Source organism: Rhinolophus ferrumequinum, chromosome X (genome assembly GCF_004115265.2).
Source record: "Rhinolophus ferrumequinum isolate MPI-CBG mRhiFer1 chromosome X, mRhiFer1_v1.p, whole genome shotgun sequence".
NCBI classification, from domain to species: domain Eukaryota; kingdom Metazoa; phylum Chordata; class Mammalia; order Chiroptera; family Rhinolophidae; genus Rhinolophus; species Rhinolophus ferrumequinum.
Genome location: NC_046284.1, coordinates 25,937,804 through 25,954,521, shown reverse-complemented (window position 1 = coordinate 25,954,521; position 16,718 = coordinate 25,937,804). Strand labels below are relative to the sequence as shown.

Sequence of the window (16,718 nt, the reverse complement as noted above, 5' to 3'; positions counted from 1 at the left end):
CGTCAGTCCCACAGCGCCCCCTACTGGACATAGGCCCCCCATGTGTGGCGTGCCAGGGCCGCGGCTCCCGGGGGCTGAGACCGCGTGGGCCTCCCAGCCTTGGGAGCGGCCTGGCGGGTAATGAACTAACTTACCTTGGATCCAGAAACTTCGGAGCGGGAGGCAACGCCTCTTTAAAAATACGTGATGGGGTCAGAAAGACCTATGTCCCTGACAATAACTTCCTGTCCTGCCCCTCCCACCGGGCCTGACCTTTATATCACTGCCATCCAAGAATGAGGAAACAGTGAGGAGGCTGTCCCAGGAAGGTGCAGCAGCAAAGGGCAGGAGTTCAGGAGTCACCAGCAACACCTGGTGACGGCAAGGCGCAGCTGGAAACAGTCTTGGGCTCCTTGAGGCCAGACACGGGCAAAGGAAACAGCTGCCTGCAGTATTATATGAGGTGAAAAAGCTCTGGTGGCCCCCAAGTATGGGTCGTCCTTCTCCCTCGCTTCTTGCCTGCCATACTATAGGGCTGAAATCCCTGTTACTAGATACAGGACTCATTCATTCTTTCAATAAACATTTATTGAGCACCTACTGTGTGCCAGGCACTGTGCTAGGCGCTGGGAATACATCAGTGACTAACACACAGTCCCTGTCCTTGAGGAGCTCACAGTCTATTGGAGGGGAAACGTATATAAACACATAACTCAGGTGCTACCATTTGCTAAGTGCTACAGTAAGAGGTATATACAAAGTGCTGTGGGAGCCCAGAGGAGGGAGTAATAAGTCAGCTGCTGGGGGCAAGAAGCGAGTCCCTTGACTATTAAACTATCACACCGGCAGGGATGTTATTGCCACAAGACCCTGGTTAAAACAAACCTGTCTCCTGAGGTTCTCCTCTAGCCCTCTCCCGTAACTATATCAGCATAGGTTAGTTTATCAGATTAGTTCAACACTTTGAGTTAGGAAAGAAACTGGACAGGGAAGTTTCTTTAGGGGTAGAGGGGTGTTTAAAGTAGTAACAACTCTTGGGTGTGGAGGCTGGGGGGAACCACGAGGGCACTGAACCAGGGAGCACAGGCCCTAGGCAGTGGAGCACCTGGGGTGAGTGCCTGTGCAGAGGGGAGGTTGGCGTCACCTACCTCAAAGTTTGGTCCCCATCTCTCACCAGCTCAATCAGTTTGCTGATGCTCACTAGATGGTTTGTATGTAGTGTGCCCTCCTCTGTGGGTGAGACAGTCCCCGACCCCTCAGAAGGTAACATGCTAATTGGGGAGACTAAGTAAGTCCAGATCATTGAAGATTTAGTAACAGTTTGTGATTATAATAGAGGAGATGTCACAGGTTGTTTGTGGTCAGTTGCCAAAAGAGTGGCAATTACTACAAGTTTCAAATAAAGAACTCTGGGGAGGCAGCTTTCATGAATTGAGTCTTGAAGGATGGATAGGATTCAGTTGGTACTAATGGGGTGGGAGGAACATTCTGGTTGAGCCAGAACCAAGTAAAGCAAGAACACAGAGGTGGGAAATTTGAACAGAAGCTTGTTCAAAGCCCACCAAGTCCATCGGTTTGGCTGGAGCAATACATTGGGGGTGGGGGAAGCAGTATGAGAGACGAATGGGGAAGTCAGATAGGACCTGATGATGAAGGACCTTGCCAGAAGGTCAAGGACTTGGAAACTTGTCTGAAGACTGACGCTGAACTCAAAATACTTTTGGAACTCCTGCTCTGAGCCCTCAAATGCCCCCTTTGCTCCTCCTCCAGGACCCCTGGACTGCCTCGTGATTCAGCAAATGAAGTTAATGCCCAGCTGCCTAAAATGGATTAGAGGTTAAGTATTTTGAGTATCACCCCTACCCACAGGCAATGAGGAGCCCTCGAAGGTTTTTAGCAGATCAGAATTGTCACCCTGGCAGATTGGAGGGGACAAGGTCACAGTAGGGCTATGGATGTGTCTAGAGAGGGGGATAAGCTCTGGGTAGTTTGAGGCTCTGGGAATGTAGAGGGCCAGATTGAGAGACATGGCAAATGGCACTGGACTTCAAGAGATGGGGAGGGGGGTGGGGGAAAGGTCAAATGAATGTAGCCATCAGATGGCTCTGAAATGTCAGGAAAATGGTGGCACCATTAACAGAAATAGGCAAGTCATGACAGCTTTTTTTTCTTGGAAAGGTGTGTGTGTGTGTGTGTGTGTGTGTGTGTGTGTGTGTAAAGACTTTCGAAATCGATTTTTGGGAGACAGGCTGTCTTTGAAGGCCTGGCAGCATCTAGGTAGAAATGTCCAGCAGGCCCCTGGACATGTTAGCCAGGAGCTGAGAAAAATGGGGGCTACAGCTCTAGATTTTGGACTCATCAAGGAATTGCTGAGTCAAAGCCAAGCGGATGGATGAGACATCTGGGGGATAGTCACACTGAAATTGTAGATGCAGAGCCAGCACATGCGGGCTCAGAGTAGGCGACAGAGGGCGCAGTTAAGCCTGGCTAGTGCTAGAGAGGATGGGAAATAGTGTCACGTGCTATGAGGGCTCACAGGGGCCAAGAACTTTGAAGACATTTGATGTCACCATGAAGACATCAGCGACCTTCAAATGATAAGTTCTGTGGAGTTGAAGTGGGGGCCAGGGCCACCCCTAACCCATGCAGCACCTTTATGCAATTGTTTTTCAAGGTGACTCTCAAGATGCTTTACTTTCCACCATCATGAAATTGTCACAATAAACTGATTTTATTAGAAAAAGGCACTTTAATGCCATATGCTGGAGACATGTAATAAATATACCTGCACAACTGTATATGGTTCCCTCCTGGGGGCAGGGAAACAAGAAGAGAGTGGGAGAGAATGATAGTAAGCTTGACAGTGATGAGGAGAGAGAGCAGAGCAGCCTGGGGAGGTAGTTAGATCAAGTGGATGGTTTTGCACTGAGGACAAAGCAAAGGTCCTGAGGCACCGATTCACATTAACCAAATTCACCAGACAGTGTAATTGTTTCTGAAGCTTGACGTGTCTTCACTGTTAGCCTTGCCCCCAAACTTGGCAGGAGAGAAGCAAGCTCATTCAAAGAAGGGACAGGGGACGGAATCCAGACCCTAAGGCAAGGAATTGTCTTTCAGAGAGAATCAGCTGACGCTTCCTCAGAGAGGAAAGAGGGAAGCAAGGAGCCATGTAGAGACAGAAGTACCATGGGAGCTCACATCTGTTGACTTCTGTCTTCTTGGTGAAGGAATCAGGGCCAGTTGTGAAAGTTGGAGAAGAGGGGCAGTGGTCCACTTGCATGCCTGCTGTAGCCATGGTGGGGGCAGGTGGGTTGGCAAACTTATAAAGTGAGTAGAAGGCGGGCTCTGTGGCAGGCATACATGAATGGGAGTGGAAGCAGACCCAATCTACACTGCTACACAACTATCCTCAGCAATGCCTGACAGCAGGAAAATATCAGGAGCAAAACTAATCAAGAGGGAACCCAGGATTCAGGATGAATGCCAGACGCAAAGACTGATCTTACAGCCCCAGACCTCAGCGCAAACATTCAATTAATTCAGCTCCGCTTAAGGACTTGGTGGCTGAGTCTAACCCTGGAGGAGCACTTGACTCCTGTGTAACCCTTCAGCATAGCCCTCTGGGGTGGCCAAGGTTCCAGCATGCTGGCAAGTGACTGGTGGGCAAGGAGGCCGATTCGAGGAAGAGGGCCTCAGTCTAGGCTGGGGAGCTACTCCCCAGGGCTGAGTTTCCTTCCCTCTCTTTATGACTTGGCCTTCTCCTGTCCCTTAGAACTGCATGTGCTCCAACACACATGCCAATCAAAGCTCTACTACCCTGGACCTGCTCCAGATTTGGGTGATCCAACCTGTACCCCATAGTCTCAGAGCAACTCAATCTTGGTTTGTACAAAGGGAACTAGAGAATGTTTTTCATTAAGACAAATCTTCATCTCTGCGACTGACCCACAGAGAGAGACACATTCTTTAAGACCTCATAGTTGTACCCTCATCCTCTCCAAAGAAATGATACAGACCCAAGAGTACACACAAATATATACCGAGATATTCACATACGGGATAGTAAGTTCCCTGCAGAGGGAACATAGATGGTGAAATGCAGCCAGGCAAAAAAGGACTTTTCCTGTGAAGCCCCTGCACCTCCCCTGGCTACCAACTTTTTAGGAGGTTATGCTTTCATCACCACATCAGCTCACTACTCCTGACAAAAGCATATCCCCTAGTGCTCTTGAAGACCATGGTCTGACACCAGAGATGCTCAAACTGGGCATGGCTTGGCTATGGTGACATCAGGCAGGGGTGGGCGTTGGGGGGTCTGGTGTATTGACATCCCACCGAAATGTAAGGGCAGGTGAGCTGCTTCGTCAGTCTCTGCTAGAGGCAGTCCATATACAAATGATGCTCAGCTTTGCCTGGTGGGTCACAGTTGCCCACCCCCTCCATTTATATGTCGTGGGGCTCCATCTTAATGAGGGAAGTGGGATTGAATGGGGAGAAGGGGGCTGGAGTTGGGGATCTAGTCAGCAGGCTCCCAGATGTGGTTACACTAGACTCAGCCATAAACAGGGACCCTGAGCCTGAGGATAGCTCAAGTTCAGCCACCGGGGTCAGCCCAACAGTGGGGCGGCTAGGAGCAGAGCAAGTCTGGTTTCCCAGAAGGCTCGGATTGTGGGAACCCCTTGAAACCATGTGGGTTGGAAGTGGCTGAAGGTGAGCCTGATCCCTCAGGAGCTCCCTCAGGGTCTCTTCACGAACCAGCAGCCCCTCCATGGGGGCCCCAGTCACCATGCCCTGCACATATGAGGAGGGCCTCAGTGGCCCCTCCTTGACCCCAGGGGCTGCTGTGGCACCGGAAGTCCTGATGAAGGCAGCAATGACAGTCCCAGGGGGCTGAGAGCTGGGCCCCGCTGCTCCAGCCCCTGAGACCAAGGGTGCTGCTGGATTAGTTGGACAGTTGGCCCCAGCCAGAAGTTGGGGGAGGCCACTGAGAATCACTGGAGTCCCTGGTGCTGCCACCTGGTTTTCTTGGAAACTGGTGCTCAGGGGGAAGGAGGCCTGCAAAGTGAAGGTGTCCTTCAAGGTCGAAGCAGGCGGAACACTCTGGAGAACGAGCTGGGTTGAAGCAGTAGTACTGGCAGGAGGCCCGTTGGTCAGCACTGTGGTCAGAGGGATTGTCTGCAGGGTTAAGGCTGAGCCTGACCCCACAGGGGTCACTCCTAGGTGGATGTTGCTGGGCACTGGAGAAGCACTGAGAAAAACAGACAACAGATTTTATTAAGGCAGGAGGCATCTCCCAACGGGCTAGAAAGGAGGGCACTGGAGGAAAGGAGCCGAACGTGTTTTGTTTCTTAGTTACTGTTTCAGCTAACATTTATTGAATACTTAGTTCAGGGACACTCAAAATGGTTGACACGTGGTAGTTCCCTCAATCTTCAAAACAGCCCATGAGTTGTATTAGATTAATAATCTGATTTTACAACTTGAGGAAACTGAGGCACAGAGAGGTTATGTCGCTTGCCCTAGACCACACAGCTAGTAGCAGGGACTCACCTGTAGGCTTTCTGACTCCAGAGCTCATGTTCCTCACCACTTCACCCTGCTGCCTTCCCTCCTTAGAAGAGCATCTCAGCAACCCATGCCAGGGTAGTGAGAGCTACTACATACACACAACCCAGACAAAGCCCAACCTCTTCAGGGAAAATTAGAAGCACTTAGTGTGGACAAGAAGTATCAAGAGTTTTCTGGGTGGGCGTGGAGGGCCTGAGGAAAGCAGAGTGGGCCTCTCTGTAACATTCTGTTGCTTCTTTTCTGGAGTGGGGGAGGCTTGGGGGAAGGGCCCAGATGTGGAGGCCCCTGATGGCTGCTTGTGGAGCATTCTGGGGTAACAGCCCCAGCTGGCAGCAGAAGTCCCCCAGGTCAAGTGCTGGCTTTACCATTACTTTGGTGTATGACCTCAGGCAAGCTGCTTTACCTCTATTAACTAATGCCCCGCTGGCTTCCCAGGGATTCTGTGAGGATCCCATAAGACTAGACACACACAAGAGCTTCGCAAGAAGTTGAAAACTGCCCTCCAACCTGAGGTACTATGGGAAGACTCGTAACAGCTCGGGTGCCCTTACCTCACAGCTTTGGTGAGTTTGGCCTGGCCCTCTGGTGGAGAGACAAGCACGGTGGAGGTAGTAGGGATCTCCTCATCTAGAGACAGTCCTAATTCCAGACTCGCAGATGGCTGTAGACCAATGTGCTGAACCCTCGGCTTTTCCCAGGGAGGGCTGCCCTTGCCCTGGGGGGCGGGCCTGGATGAGACCCTGGAGCTGGCTCGCCGAGCAGTGCTGGTAGAGGAGGTGGAGGCAGTGGAGGCCTGAGGGGATGACTCTGTGACTTCATTTCTCTCCTCCTCATCTTCAATCACCACTAGGTCCTTGGGCATCTCCTTAAACTGGTACACCAGCCTCTGTCCTTCCACTTTGGCAAGAATGCCCCTTTGGTAGTAATATCTGGGGTACAAGGGGTGGGAAGTTAGTCAGGGACACACTGCCCTCCAGGGCAGAGCAAGCATGAGGTGGAGGCTGGCCAGGAGCCAGACGGAAGCCCAAGGGCAAGGGCAAGGGCAAGAGTTTCTTGGACTTGAAAGGCTTTTAAGAAATTTCTGATATCTACCCTTGAGGATGCAAAGGGTCCATGAAAAGGAGTTTCAAATGCCAGTCCCCACTCTGCTTTGAGGCAGAGGAGGGGGTGAGTGAAGGATGGGAAGGGATGGATGAATGATGGGGGATTCAGCAGTCCTCCAGGCTGAGAGACCAACTGTGGATAACTCTGGCCCACCTCCCTAGGTCTCTGGCTTGAAGAATGTAAAGGAAGCTGTTCTTGGGGATGGAAGGCCCTAAAATACTCTTCTCCTATCAAAGGGGGAAAAAGCCAAGACAGAGCTGCAGGAGGGAGGGGATTGTTTCTCCCAGAGGGGGCCTGGGGAATGGGCTTAGGGGCAAGCAAATGAGAATGTTAGGAGACCCTGAAGTGGGAAGGCCTTGCACACATAAGGAAGACCTTAGTGATTCCCCCAGGGCAAGGACGCCCCACCAACTCCTACCTGAGTGCCCGCCCCATTGTCTCATAGTTCATGTCAGGCTTGTTTTTCTGTTTTCCCCATAGCTTGGACACAGCTTTGGAATCCACCAGCTTGAAGATGCCTTTCTCTCGCTGGGTCCACTTGATGTACTTGGGGCAGGTGTTCCTGTCTTGCAGAAGCGCCAGGAGGAACTCCCACAGATAGATGGTGCTGCCTGCAGAGGGGCAGGTGGTGATGGGGCAGTTCAAGCACCCTGGCTTCCTTCCCACCTCACCTGACTCCCAGCCATACCTTTGCCATCCTTAGATTTCTTCCGTATGGGGATGCTGGGGTCAGTGACAGGTGAGGTACTGCGGTTACCCTTTGTCTTCCTGACTGTGAGGAGAAGGTGAGAGCAGGATGAGGCTGAGACCATGGCAAGCATTCCAGGGCCGGCTCCCAAGAGGGAGGGCCTGGAGCTTATCAAGTTGACTGACAACGAAGACAATGAAGAGCCAAGTCACCATGGCTGGAGGCCCAGGATCACTCTCCATGGTCACCTCCCTCAGCTATGTGCACGTGCCCAATGGCTCACCCTCATTTTCAGGCCCCAAAGGTGGACCAGAATACCGCTACAACGTGGGGCAATGTAGTGCTTGCACATGAGTCACCCTTAGAAGAACAGAACCCACCTAGCTTAACTTTTTAAATGAAAAGGCAGCCTAAAGGTGTGTCTGAAGTGTGCCACTGAGGTTTTGGTTGCCATGCTGACAAGGCAGTATCAACCAGCCATCACCCAAGTAAATCAATAACAGTGGGGCTTGGGAAAGCCCAAAGTCCTCTTCCATATATGGCCTCAGCTCCATGAGCTCCCAGAAGGAAGATAAGCGCACAAAGCACACAGCAGAGGCCCCCAGGGGGCCAGTGACTGGCCAGGGGGCCAAGCCTGGTGTCTAAACACCCAGCTTTGGATTCAACCCATTGGGGTCACTGGCACTTCTGGAAGAGTTTACATTTATGCTGAGCAGACAGGAGTGGCCTGGGAAATGTCAAGTTTTGGGCAGGCCAACTGATGAGGCCAGGTTTAACCAAAGAAAGGCCTTTTCATCCATTCCTGCCATACCAGAGAGCTGTCCTCTTAATCTATCTGTGAGCCTCCACCCACTTACCCCTATGGCCTCCCTGACCACCCCTCTCCTACCACCCACCCCCTTGAAGACATATACACACGTACATACAGTCTCTCTCCCTCCCTCCCTTCTTCCCTCTCTCCCTCCCTCCCTCCTTCCCTCTCTCCCTCCCTCCCTCCCTCCTTCCCTCTCTCCCTTCCTCCCGCTTACTTCTCTTCTTTGATTTTCCAGTGTTCTTGGCACTTTCTTCTCTGGGGACCTTCTCCTCCAGAGAATGCCCCTCCTGGTCACAAGTGTCACCAGCCCGGTTCAGGGCATTGGGCTCAGAGACAGTAAACAGGTAGTTGGGCAGAGTGATGGCTGCAGCAGGGTCTGAGTCTGGAAGCATTTCAGAGGTGCTAACTGCAAGAAGAAAGGCCTGAGGTGGCTGGGGCCCAGTGCAGGGTGGGAGTGTGGTCTACAGAGCTTGAGAGAATGGGGGGCTCCTGAGGAGGGTGGGGGTGCCATTCCCCTCAGCCCTAGAAACAGGATACACCTGAAAATGTCTCAAGTGTCTCACACCATGAAAAGAAACATCTGCAGAGCTGTGGTGGGCATGAGCTGGCCCCAATCACAGCTGTCACATTTCGAGCCCACTGCTGGTGGTGGGGAAGTTCCAGGCGACACCCAGGGTAAAGGACCACCTTGATTTAGTCATTCACTCATTTTTACAACTGGAAGGGGCCTTAGACATCATTTAGCCCAATTTTCTGCTTTCCTGATGAGGAAACTGAGACCTAAAGATGGCAGGGCCTATGCCCAAAGTCACGCAGCAAGTTGGTACCTGGTAAATGTAGGCACTCAGTAAATATCTGTTGAATCCTAAATGAGTATTAGTGACAGAGTCGGTATTAGAAATGCTAAGACTCTTAACTTGCAGCTTCAGGACTTTCTTTCCCGCACTGTATCCCAGCTCCCCCTTGGAAAGGGGCAGTTAGGGCCAGGGATCCTCCTGTGGAGTCAGGGCAAATGTTTGAGGGGGCCCTGGGGGAAGAGCCTGCCTTGGGGGCCTTCTGTGGAGGGAGGGCCAACCTCCAAGAACAGAGAAGGGATGAGGAGGTTCCAAGCCTGGTACACTTTAAAATAAGCCACACCCTGCATAGCCCTCCTGGGAGCCTGGTAAGGGAGCGGAGCAGCCTGAAGGCACCCTGGCCAATAGTATTCAACCTTAAAAAGGAAGGAAACTCTGACAAGTGCTACAACATGGACAGACGAGGAGGACATTATGCTCAGTCAAGTAAGCCAGTCTCCAGAAGACAAATACTGTATGATTCCACTTATACGAGGAACCTAGAGTAGTCATAGTCATGGAGACAGAAAGAATGGTGAATGCCAGAGATTGAGGGGAGGGCAAAATGGGGAATCATTTAATAGGTAAAAAAGTTTCAGTGTTGCAAGATGAAAAGAATTCTGGAGATGGATGGTGATAATGGCTGCACAACAATACACATGAACTTAATACTGCTGAGCTGTACACTGAAAAATGGTTAAGGTGGTCAATTTTATGTGTATTTTCCCATAATTTAAAAATTTGGGGAAAAAATCACCCTGGCCACCTTTTCCTCCGCTGTGGTGCCCTCTGGCCCCCTCCCATTCCAGTCACAGCTCAAGAGCACATTTACGTGTATATCAGTGGGTGTGGGTACATATGCCTACATGCACATGTGCCTGAGAATCCAATACACGGATTCAATCTTTTTAAATGGCATTTTGTATTGCCTTGAGTTAAGGCACCGGAATTCAAACTTACAGATTTGCTTCTCATCCAGGATGTTGTTGGGAGACTCTACATTGAGCAAGACTTCAGTGGTTGACATAGTTTGTGAGGTTGCATCATTTTCATCTGGTTCCAGGTTCCATGGTAGGGGGGAGAAGAAAAGTTCTCTTAGGGCACAGGGCAGGGGGTACAGCCATAAGTAGGGCCAGCCCAGAGAATGACGCTAAGGAGCCAATGGACCGCTGGGAAGGGAGCAGCACACCACCTCCCACCCTAATCGTCCACCTTTACTCTACATTCACTCCAGCTATCTCCACTCCTCATTGTCCCCCTCCATCTAGAAAGATCATTAATCCATTTAGATGGCTTCCTGCTCTATGAAGTGGTACTACCTTTTGCTTGCCCTAACCACCCCATCTAATTTCCAACTGTTGGGGGCCTTGCCCTTGCTGCCTGTGTCACTAGGAGCCATTGTATGTTACTGTTCCCTGAAGACAGAACCCCTTTGTCCTCTACACCTTCCTTGCCCAAGAAGGGGACAGACCTGCCAGCAAAAAACTACCCTCTAGGATCTGATCCTGCGTCATGCACAAGGTCCGGTCCGTTATGATGCCATTGTGAACGTCGTCCAGCTCCAGTCCTGAGTACAGATGCAGTAATTCGGGGTAGGGTACCTGCTCCACAATCACAGCTGGGAACACTGAGGGGTCTTCCAGCTGTGGAGAAGAGAGGGATCTGGTTTAAGACCCACCCGCCTCTTTCAGGAAGCCCTCACTACCAGAATCTGGCACTTATTGCCCTTCCTAATTCTTAGAGCCCTCAGAGGCTGTCCTTTGTATGGGATGACATTATTCTAGGTCCAACCTCAGTAGGTGATGTTTTCAGTGAATTCCTTTCTTTTTTTTATTAGTTTCATGTGTACAAAACAATGTAATAGTTAGACATTTATCATTTATATCCCTCACAAAGTGATAACCCCCCTCCCCCATCCACCACCCCTCTGACATTGCAAACAGCCATTACATTTCCACTGTATTCCTAATGCTGTACTCCGCTTCTTGTAACTATATATATAAACACACACACACACACACACACACACACACACACACACAGACACGTAAAATTGTAGTTGACATTCATTATTATTCAGCTTCAGGGGTACAGTGCAATGATCAGGCATCTACACCATCCCTGAGGTGTTCTCCCTAATGAGACAAGTGTCCATCGGATACCCTACAAAATCTTTACAATATTATTGATTGCGTTCCCCAAATTGACTTTTGTATCCTCATGGCAATCTTGTGGTTACTGACTGTGCTTTCTAATCCCCTCACCTTCTCCCTTATCCCCAAATTCTTAATTAATAGAGATGGGTTAACTCTGCACCACCTGCACTCAACGAAAGACAGGCCGTTTTAATTGGTTGTAGTTACGGGTTAATCCATGGCCAGGGTGGTACTCAGTCTATGAGAAGGGTTAGGCTCATTTTGAGGCCAGTGGGAAAGGATTGGTCAATGGCAAGGTCAAGGGGCTCAATCTATAGCCGGGTGAGGGACTCAGTCAGGGTCAGGGACCCAGGGTTAGGGGATCAGATTGTGGACATCTTAGGGCTCAGTCTGTGGCAATGAAGATGGAAAAACAGAAGCATTATAGAAGTAGAAAGGTTCCAATTTACAGCTTGATTCAATGGGTGTATGGGGGACACTGCTCATGCTAAGGGGTAACCCAGGAGGAGGAGAAACAGGTTTTTGGAGAAAGGTAAGGGGGGTAGTGTCTGGATATGGTGAGTTTGAGGTACCTTAGAGATATTTAAAATGGAGATACCTCTCAGGGAGTCAAAATATGTGTCCAAAGCTCAGAAGGGTGGTTGCTAAATCCATTGGAGTGGATGAAATTATCAGGATGAGAATTCAACCCCTGAAGGACATATTGTTCTACAATCAAACAAAGCTAAATAAAGAAGGAGTGTGACTGCAACTGTTTTTTTTTTAATTATATATCAAAGGAAATATACCAGAATGTTCATAATAATTATATTTTGCTTGTGGGAGTTTGGATGTTTTTTCCCCCCCCTTTCTTTCTACTTTCCTGTATTTTCCAAATTTTCTTTCATGAGACTGTTAATAATTTCTTCATGGAAAAAGAATGAGAATGCTTAATTCTGCCTAATGTTCCTGAAGGATCCAGAAGAATAAAAATTGATAAAACGCCTTTGGGTTTGGCCACTGGGCAGTCACCCTGGCCAGAGAAGTTTCAGGGGAGTGCTGGGGTCCCAAGGCACATTACAATGGATTGCAGAGAGGACAGATGGAGGCAGGCAGTTGGGTGTAGTGATTAAAGCCATAAAGTTAAGAGCTGTCTCTCCAATATGGTAGCCACTAACCATAAGTAACTACTTAACATAAATGCCAAGTTTTTCAAGATTAAAAATTAGTTCTTCAGTTGTACTAGCCATAGTTCAAGTGCTCCATAGCCACATGAGACTAGTGGCCCCAGACTGGATAGCACAAATATGGAATACTTCTAGCATCTCAGAATATTCTATCGGATTGTGCTGGTCTAGAGCCAGATTGCATGGGTTTGAAACCAACCTCTGCAACTTACTGGCAGTGTGATCTTAGGCAAGTTACCTGACCTTTCTGTGGATTGGTTTCCTCATTTATAAAACTGGGGTAATCATATTATGGTCCCCATAGGTTGTTCAAACGGATCAATACATATAAAGCATTTAAAACAAGGCCCAGCATAGAGTAGGTTTTCATTGTTTTAGGTACCAGGAGCTTTTAGGAGACTAGTAACATTTTATTTCTTAACCTGGGTGTTGAGTTCATGGGTGTTCATTTTATAGTTATTCTTTAAATATATATGCCAAGGGTGCCAAAAATGTATAAAATGGACACTTTGGTCAACGTTGCCGCTCAAGCAGTAGTTCGCCAAAATCAGAAGTATCTGGATGCTGATGCACCTCTTGTAATTGCAGAAGTCAAATGTGACTTGTATTCATCTTGTTATTGGTATATATTGAATATTACAATTTTAATACAGTTTTCCTTTCTTAAAATGTGTATATATTTGTGGCACCCTCTGTGTGTGTATGTGTGTGTGTGTGTGCATGTATGCACATATATGTGATTTATACATTCTTTTGCATTCATGATACATTTTGCAATAAAAATTGTTTTCTAAAAAGAGTGATAGAAGGGAAGTGAGAAAGTAAACACAGAGGGTGGAGACTACGCTGGGGAGAAGAAAGGTGCTAAGAAGGTGGTATTTTGAAGGAGCTGGGCGGAAGAGAGGGAAGGTTTTCTTTTAGGGTTGGGGAGACCCAAAGATGTTCTTGCTTGAGGAAAAACATCTGGGATGTCTGAAAGATATAAAAGAGAGGAGGTGATCGATGGCTTGAGGTCTTGAAGGAGACAGGAAAGAAGAAATGAGGTATGGGGGCAGGAGTTACCCTTGGAAGGAGGAGGGACACTTCTTTCTCCCAAGCCAGTGGAAAGGAAATAAGAACAGTGATGTTATCAATAAAAGGGAGGAGGGAGGGAAAGTGAGGGCATCCTTGATTTTGAGCTTCTCTGTGGATTGGAGGAGAGGCTGTCTGCTAAGGGTGGAGGAGCACGTGTGTGGTTGGGAGGTATGGGGTTGGAAGCTTCTGTGAACAGCCTTTATGAAGAACAGCAACAGTTGCTGAGTGAACTAGAAACAAGTAGAAAATGACTAGAAGCAGTGAGAATCTACATAAGGTTAGATTTTTTTCCCCCTTTCTCCTCCCATAATGCTTTCCACGAGGCGAGGCACCTCAGAGGTGTTCAATTAAACTGAGCAAGCAACTTTAGGTAAGACCCAGGACAGAAAGTACAATGTACTCAAAGCCCACTAGGGGGCAGCCTTTCATAGGCCACTAGAGATTGGACAAAGTTTTCTGCCCTCCAGAGGATTTAGGGTAGAGAGTTTTAGAATTAGGCTGAAGTGCCCTTACACATAATCCAGCTGGATCTCCTCTTGCTGAAGATGGGGAGATGGCATCCAGATAGGGTAGGGGACAGGGCTTGACTAGGTAACACTGTGGCCAAACTGGGATCAGAACCCAGGACTCTTGACTCCTGATCTTTCGTTCCTTCTATCGTACCTGGCCCCTCTTTTCCAGTTTGTGGACAGAGGGGAGTGGAGGGTGGCGATGAGTGTGCCAGGACACCGTCTGATGGGTACAGATAAGTGCACAAAAAAACGTGCTCTCTTAGCCCCAGTGCAGGGCAAGGTATGAAGCGGCGGGCACCTGAGTGCTGAAAATCTGTCCTATTTTCCAACTTTCTCCCACCAGAAGACCCCACTTCCAGTTTATCCTGAATCTCAGATCGAGGCTAAAAAGACGGTTATGGAAAGGTTCATCATCCAGGGTAGAGACATGAATCTGAAGGTGTCGGGGGTTGGACTCTATCCTGCGATTCCAGCTGTCAGTGTTCACTCTTGCTATGTGGTTGTCCCAGCAGTTTCTCACTGTGACACTCGGGGTGAAAGGAAATAGCCAAAAATGCACAGGAAAGTTAGGACACACCTGTGCAGTCAGCCACGTTGCTGACTGGCTGACAGCTCAGCCGGTATACTTAGCAGCTGATTGGCTAACTTGGTGACTGTACGTGCCCTATAATTGCATGTGGGCAACTGGCTCACTAAATGACTGCCTGATGGTTACTGACTGGCCGCATGAGTGACTAGCTGGCACACAGTCTGGCTGGCAAGCAGGCCCAGTGGCCCTGAACCTAGGAGGTGTTTGATCAGTATTTGCTGACCAGCTAGCCGGCCAGCCGGCTGGCTCACTGGCTCTCTGCCTGCCTGTCTGTGTCTATCTGATCATCTGTGCTGGCTGACTGGGCTCTGTTCTCTGGGGCCATACCTGGTGTATGTCATCCATCCCGTTGCTTGCAAACTCAAAGATCAGGTCACTGGGCTGCAGGGTAATAGCCATGCTGTCTTCTCAGAGCTGACAGCAGGACTCGCAGGGCCCTCTGGAGCTGCAGGGTTTTCCTGATGAAAAGATGTTGCTCAGGTATCTTGAAGCTTAGAGCCTACACCCTGAGCCACAGTAGAATAGGGAGCTGGAGTAGGTGGTGGCCTAAGCCAGGTTCAAGGCTGCATGCTGGGCTGGGCTAACCGCAGGAGCAACCTAGAGAGAAGGGAAAGATGGGAGCAGTGAGTAAGTCACCTCCCTCGACCTCTGTTCCCAAGAAAACTGGCGAACCAGAGGGACCCTGCCATGCCAGGGTACACTGCCAGAAAAGGGACGGCTGAAAGGAGAGGGCAATGGGAGAAGGTGGAAGGAGAAGAAAGAAGACAGGTAAAAGAAAGAAGGAAAAAGAGGAAGTTATCTGAGTCACCTCCAGTGGGAAGTGGCCAAGCCTCAATGCCAGTCTGTCACCAGCATTTGTACCTGAGCTGGCCATGAACATACACAGCCTCCCTCTCTTCCCTCCCCCACTCCTCTGGAGAAAGCGACAAGATAGAGGGACTTCGGTCTCTCTCTACCCTGAACATTAGTCCCCAGGGTGTGGCCGCAAGGGAAGTCAGGGCCTCATGAATGGGGCAATAGCATGAAAAAGCCCTAAAATTCCCCTGGCTAGGGAAAGAATCTTGTGCTGGGGTGTGGGAGGGACACACGGGTGTACAGTGTGCTTCTCCATACTCTGCTTGGCTCAGTTTACCTTGAGAGTGGGGGCCACTGAGCTCTGAAGGCAGGGTCTACAGTGGAAGAAATGTCTTGTGAGGCTTGCGTTGTCAGCCTGAGCCGACTTGTGCGGATGGGGCTCTCAGACGTGGCCACGCCTACAGAGAGCCTGGAGACACAGGGACAGGTGGGCCACATGCTCTGCACACTCATCACCCCGCCACCACCTCTGCCAGCCAGAGACTGGCCTCTGTGCTCCTTGTGGGTTTGTGTTCTTGGTTCAGCTTTGCTTTCAGTTTCAAGACTGAACTGTCACCCTGGGAACTTGTGAGAAGAGCCCGGGCTGAGAGAGGGGCCCAAGGAACCTTCCCCATGCTCCAGGGCCCGATCAGCGCCCCCTCCCCCCTTTTCCAGGAAATCTGTCTGCTGTAGCCCACATGTCTCTCCTCTCCCTGAATGCTTCTCATGCTCACAGTCTGCACCTCAGGCATTCACAGGGCTCCTGGGCCTCCAATTGTTTCCTGTGCTTGCTACTCTTATACGTGCTGTGGCTGTGGTCACACCCATGCTTGCCTCCTAGAGCCTAGCTCCTGCTCCCACGTCCCTCCTGCCAGCCTGCTAGCTCCTCCAGCCCTGAACAATTGGGCTTCTTCATTTCCAGCTGCCAGATCTTTGGCACTTATGCTTCTGTTTTTCAGTGGTATTGCGTGTGTGTGTGTAAGTGTAATGGGTCTACATGCAGCCTGGTTCAACCATGAGCGCCTGAAGAACTGGGCCCACACACCACAGTGGGAGCAACACACTTGACCCCTACCTCCTTGACACTCCTTTGGCAGTGCCAGAGTGGCAAAACCTTCTCCTGGCCCGGAAAGAAATGAGGAACTTCAGAGAGGGGCAAAGGGGAGGGAAGGGAGGAGGACCACGGGTGACCTCCCTGATGACCGCTCTCCCCCACAGGAGACACCCAGGCCTCTCCCACTTCCTTTCCGTTAGCCCACAGGGCTAGCTCCGCCCTCTCCCCACCCCCATCATCACCCCCACACCTTTCCATCCACCCCCAACAAAAAAGTTTGAGAAGTCACTCGACTCAACCTGTTAGGTCTGAGTTTCCCTTTGGGTGAATGAGACTGGTGGCTGCTA

At 50.0% G+C, this 16,718-nt stretch overlaps 1 protein-coding gene across 3 annotated transcripts in view; it reads right to left on the bottom strand.

The window, feature by feature from the left end:
• Nucleotides 1-563: 563 nt before the first annotated feature.
• Nucleotides 564-16,718, bottom strand: part of ELF4 (E74 like ETS transcription factor 4) — a 40,812-nt gene continuing 24,657 nt past the window's right edge. For 2 of the 3 annotated variants that reach the window (XM_033108283.1, XM_033108275.1), the window contains exons 2-9: nt 14,811-15,080; nt 10,458-10,629; nt 9,947-10,039; nt 8,368-8,559; nt 7,340-7,423; nt 7,070-7,262; nt 6,099-6,476; nt 564-5,227 (exon numbers count right to left, since the gene is read on the bottom strand). In XM_033108283.1, the coding sequence (XP_032964174.1) occupies nt 4,423-5,227; nt 6,099-6,476; nt 7,070-7,262; nt 7,340-7,423; nt 8,368-8,559; nt 9,947-10,039; nt 10,458-10,629; nt 14,811-14,882 (1,989 nt within the window). In that variant the 5' untranslated portion in view covers nt 14,883-15,080 and the 3' untranslated portion in view covers nt 564-4,422. The remainder of the gene's footprint in view (nt 5,228-6,098; nt 6,477-7,069; nt 7,263-7,339; nt 7,424-8,367; nt 8,560-9,946; nt 10,040-10,457; nt 10,630-14,810; nt 15,081-16,718) is intronic. The other variant, XM_033108290.1, reaches the window with a different exon arrangement.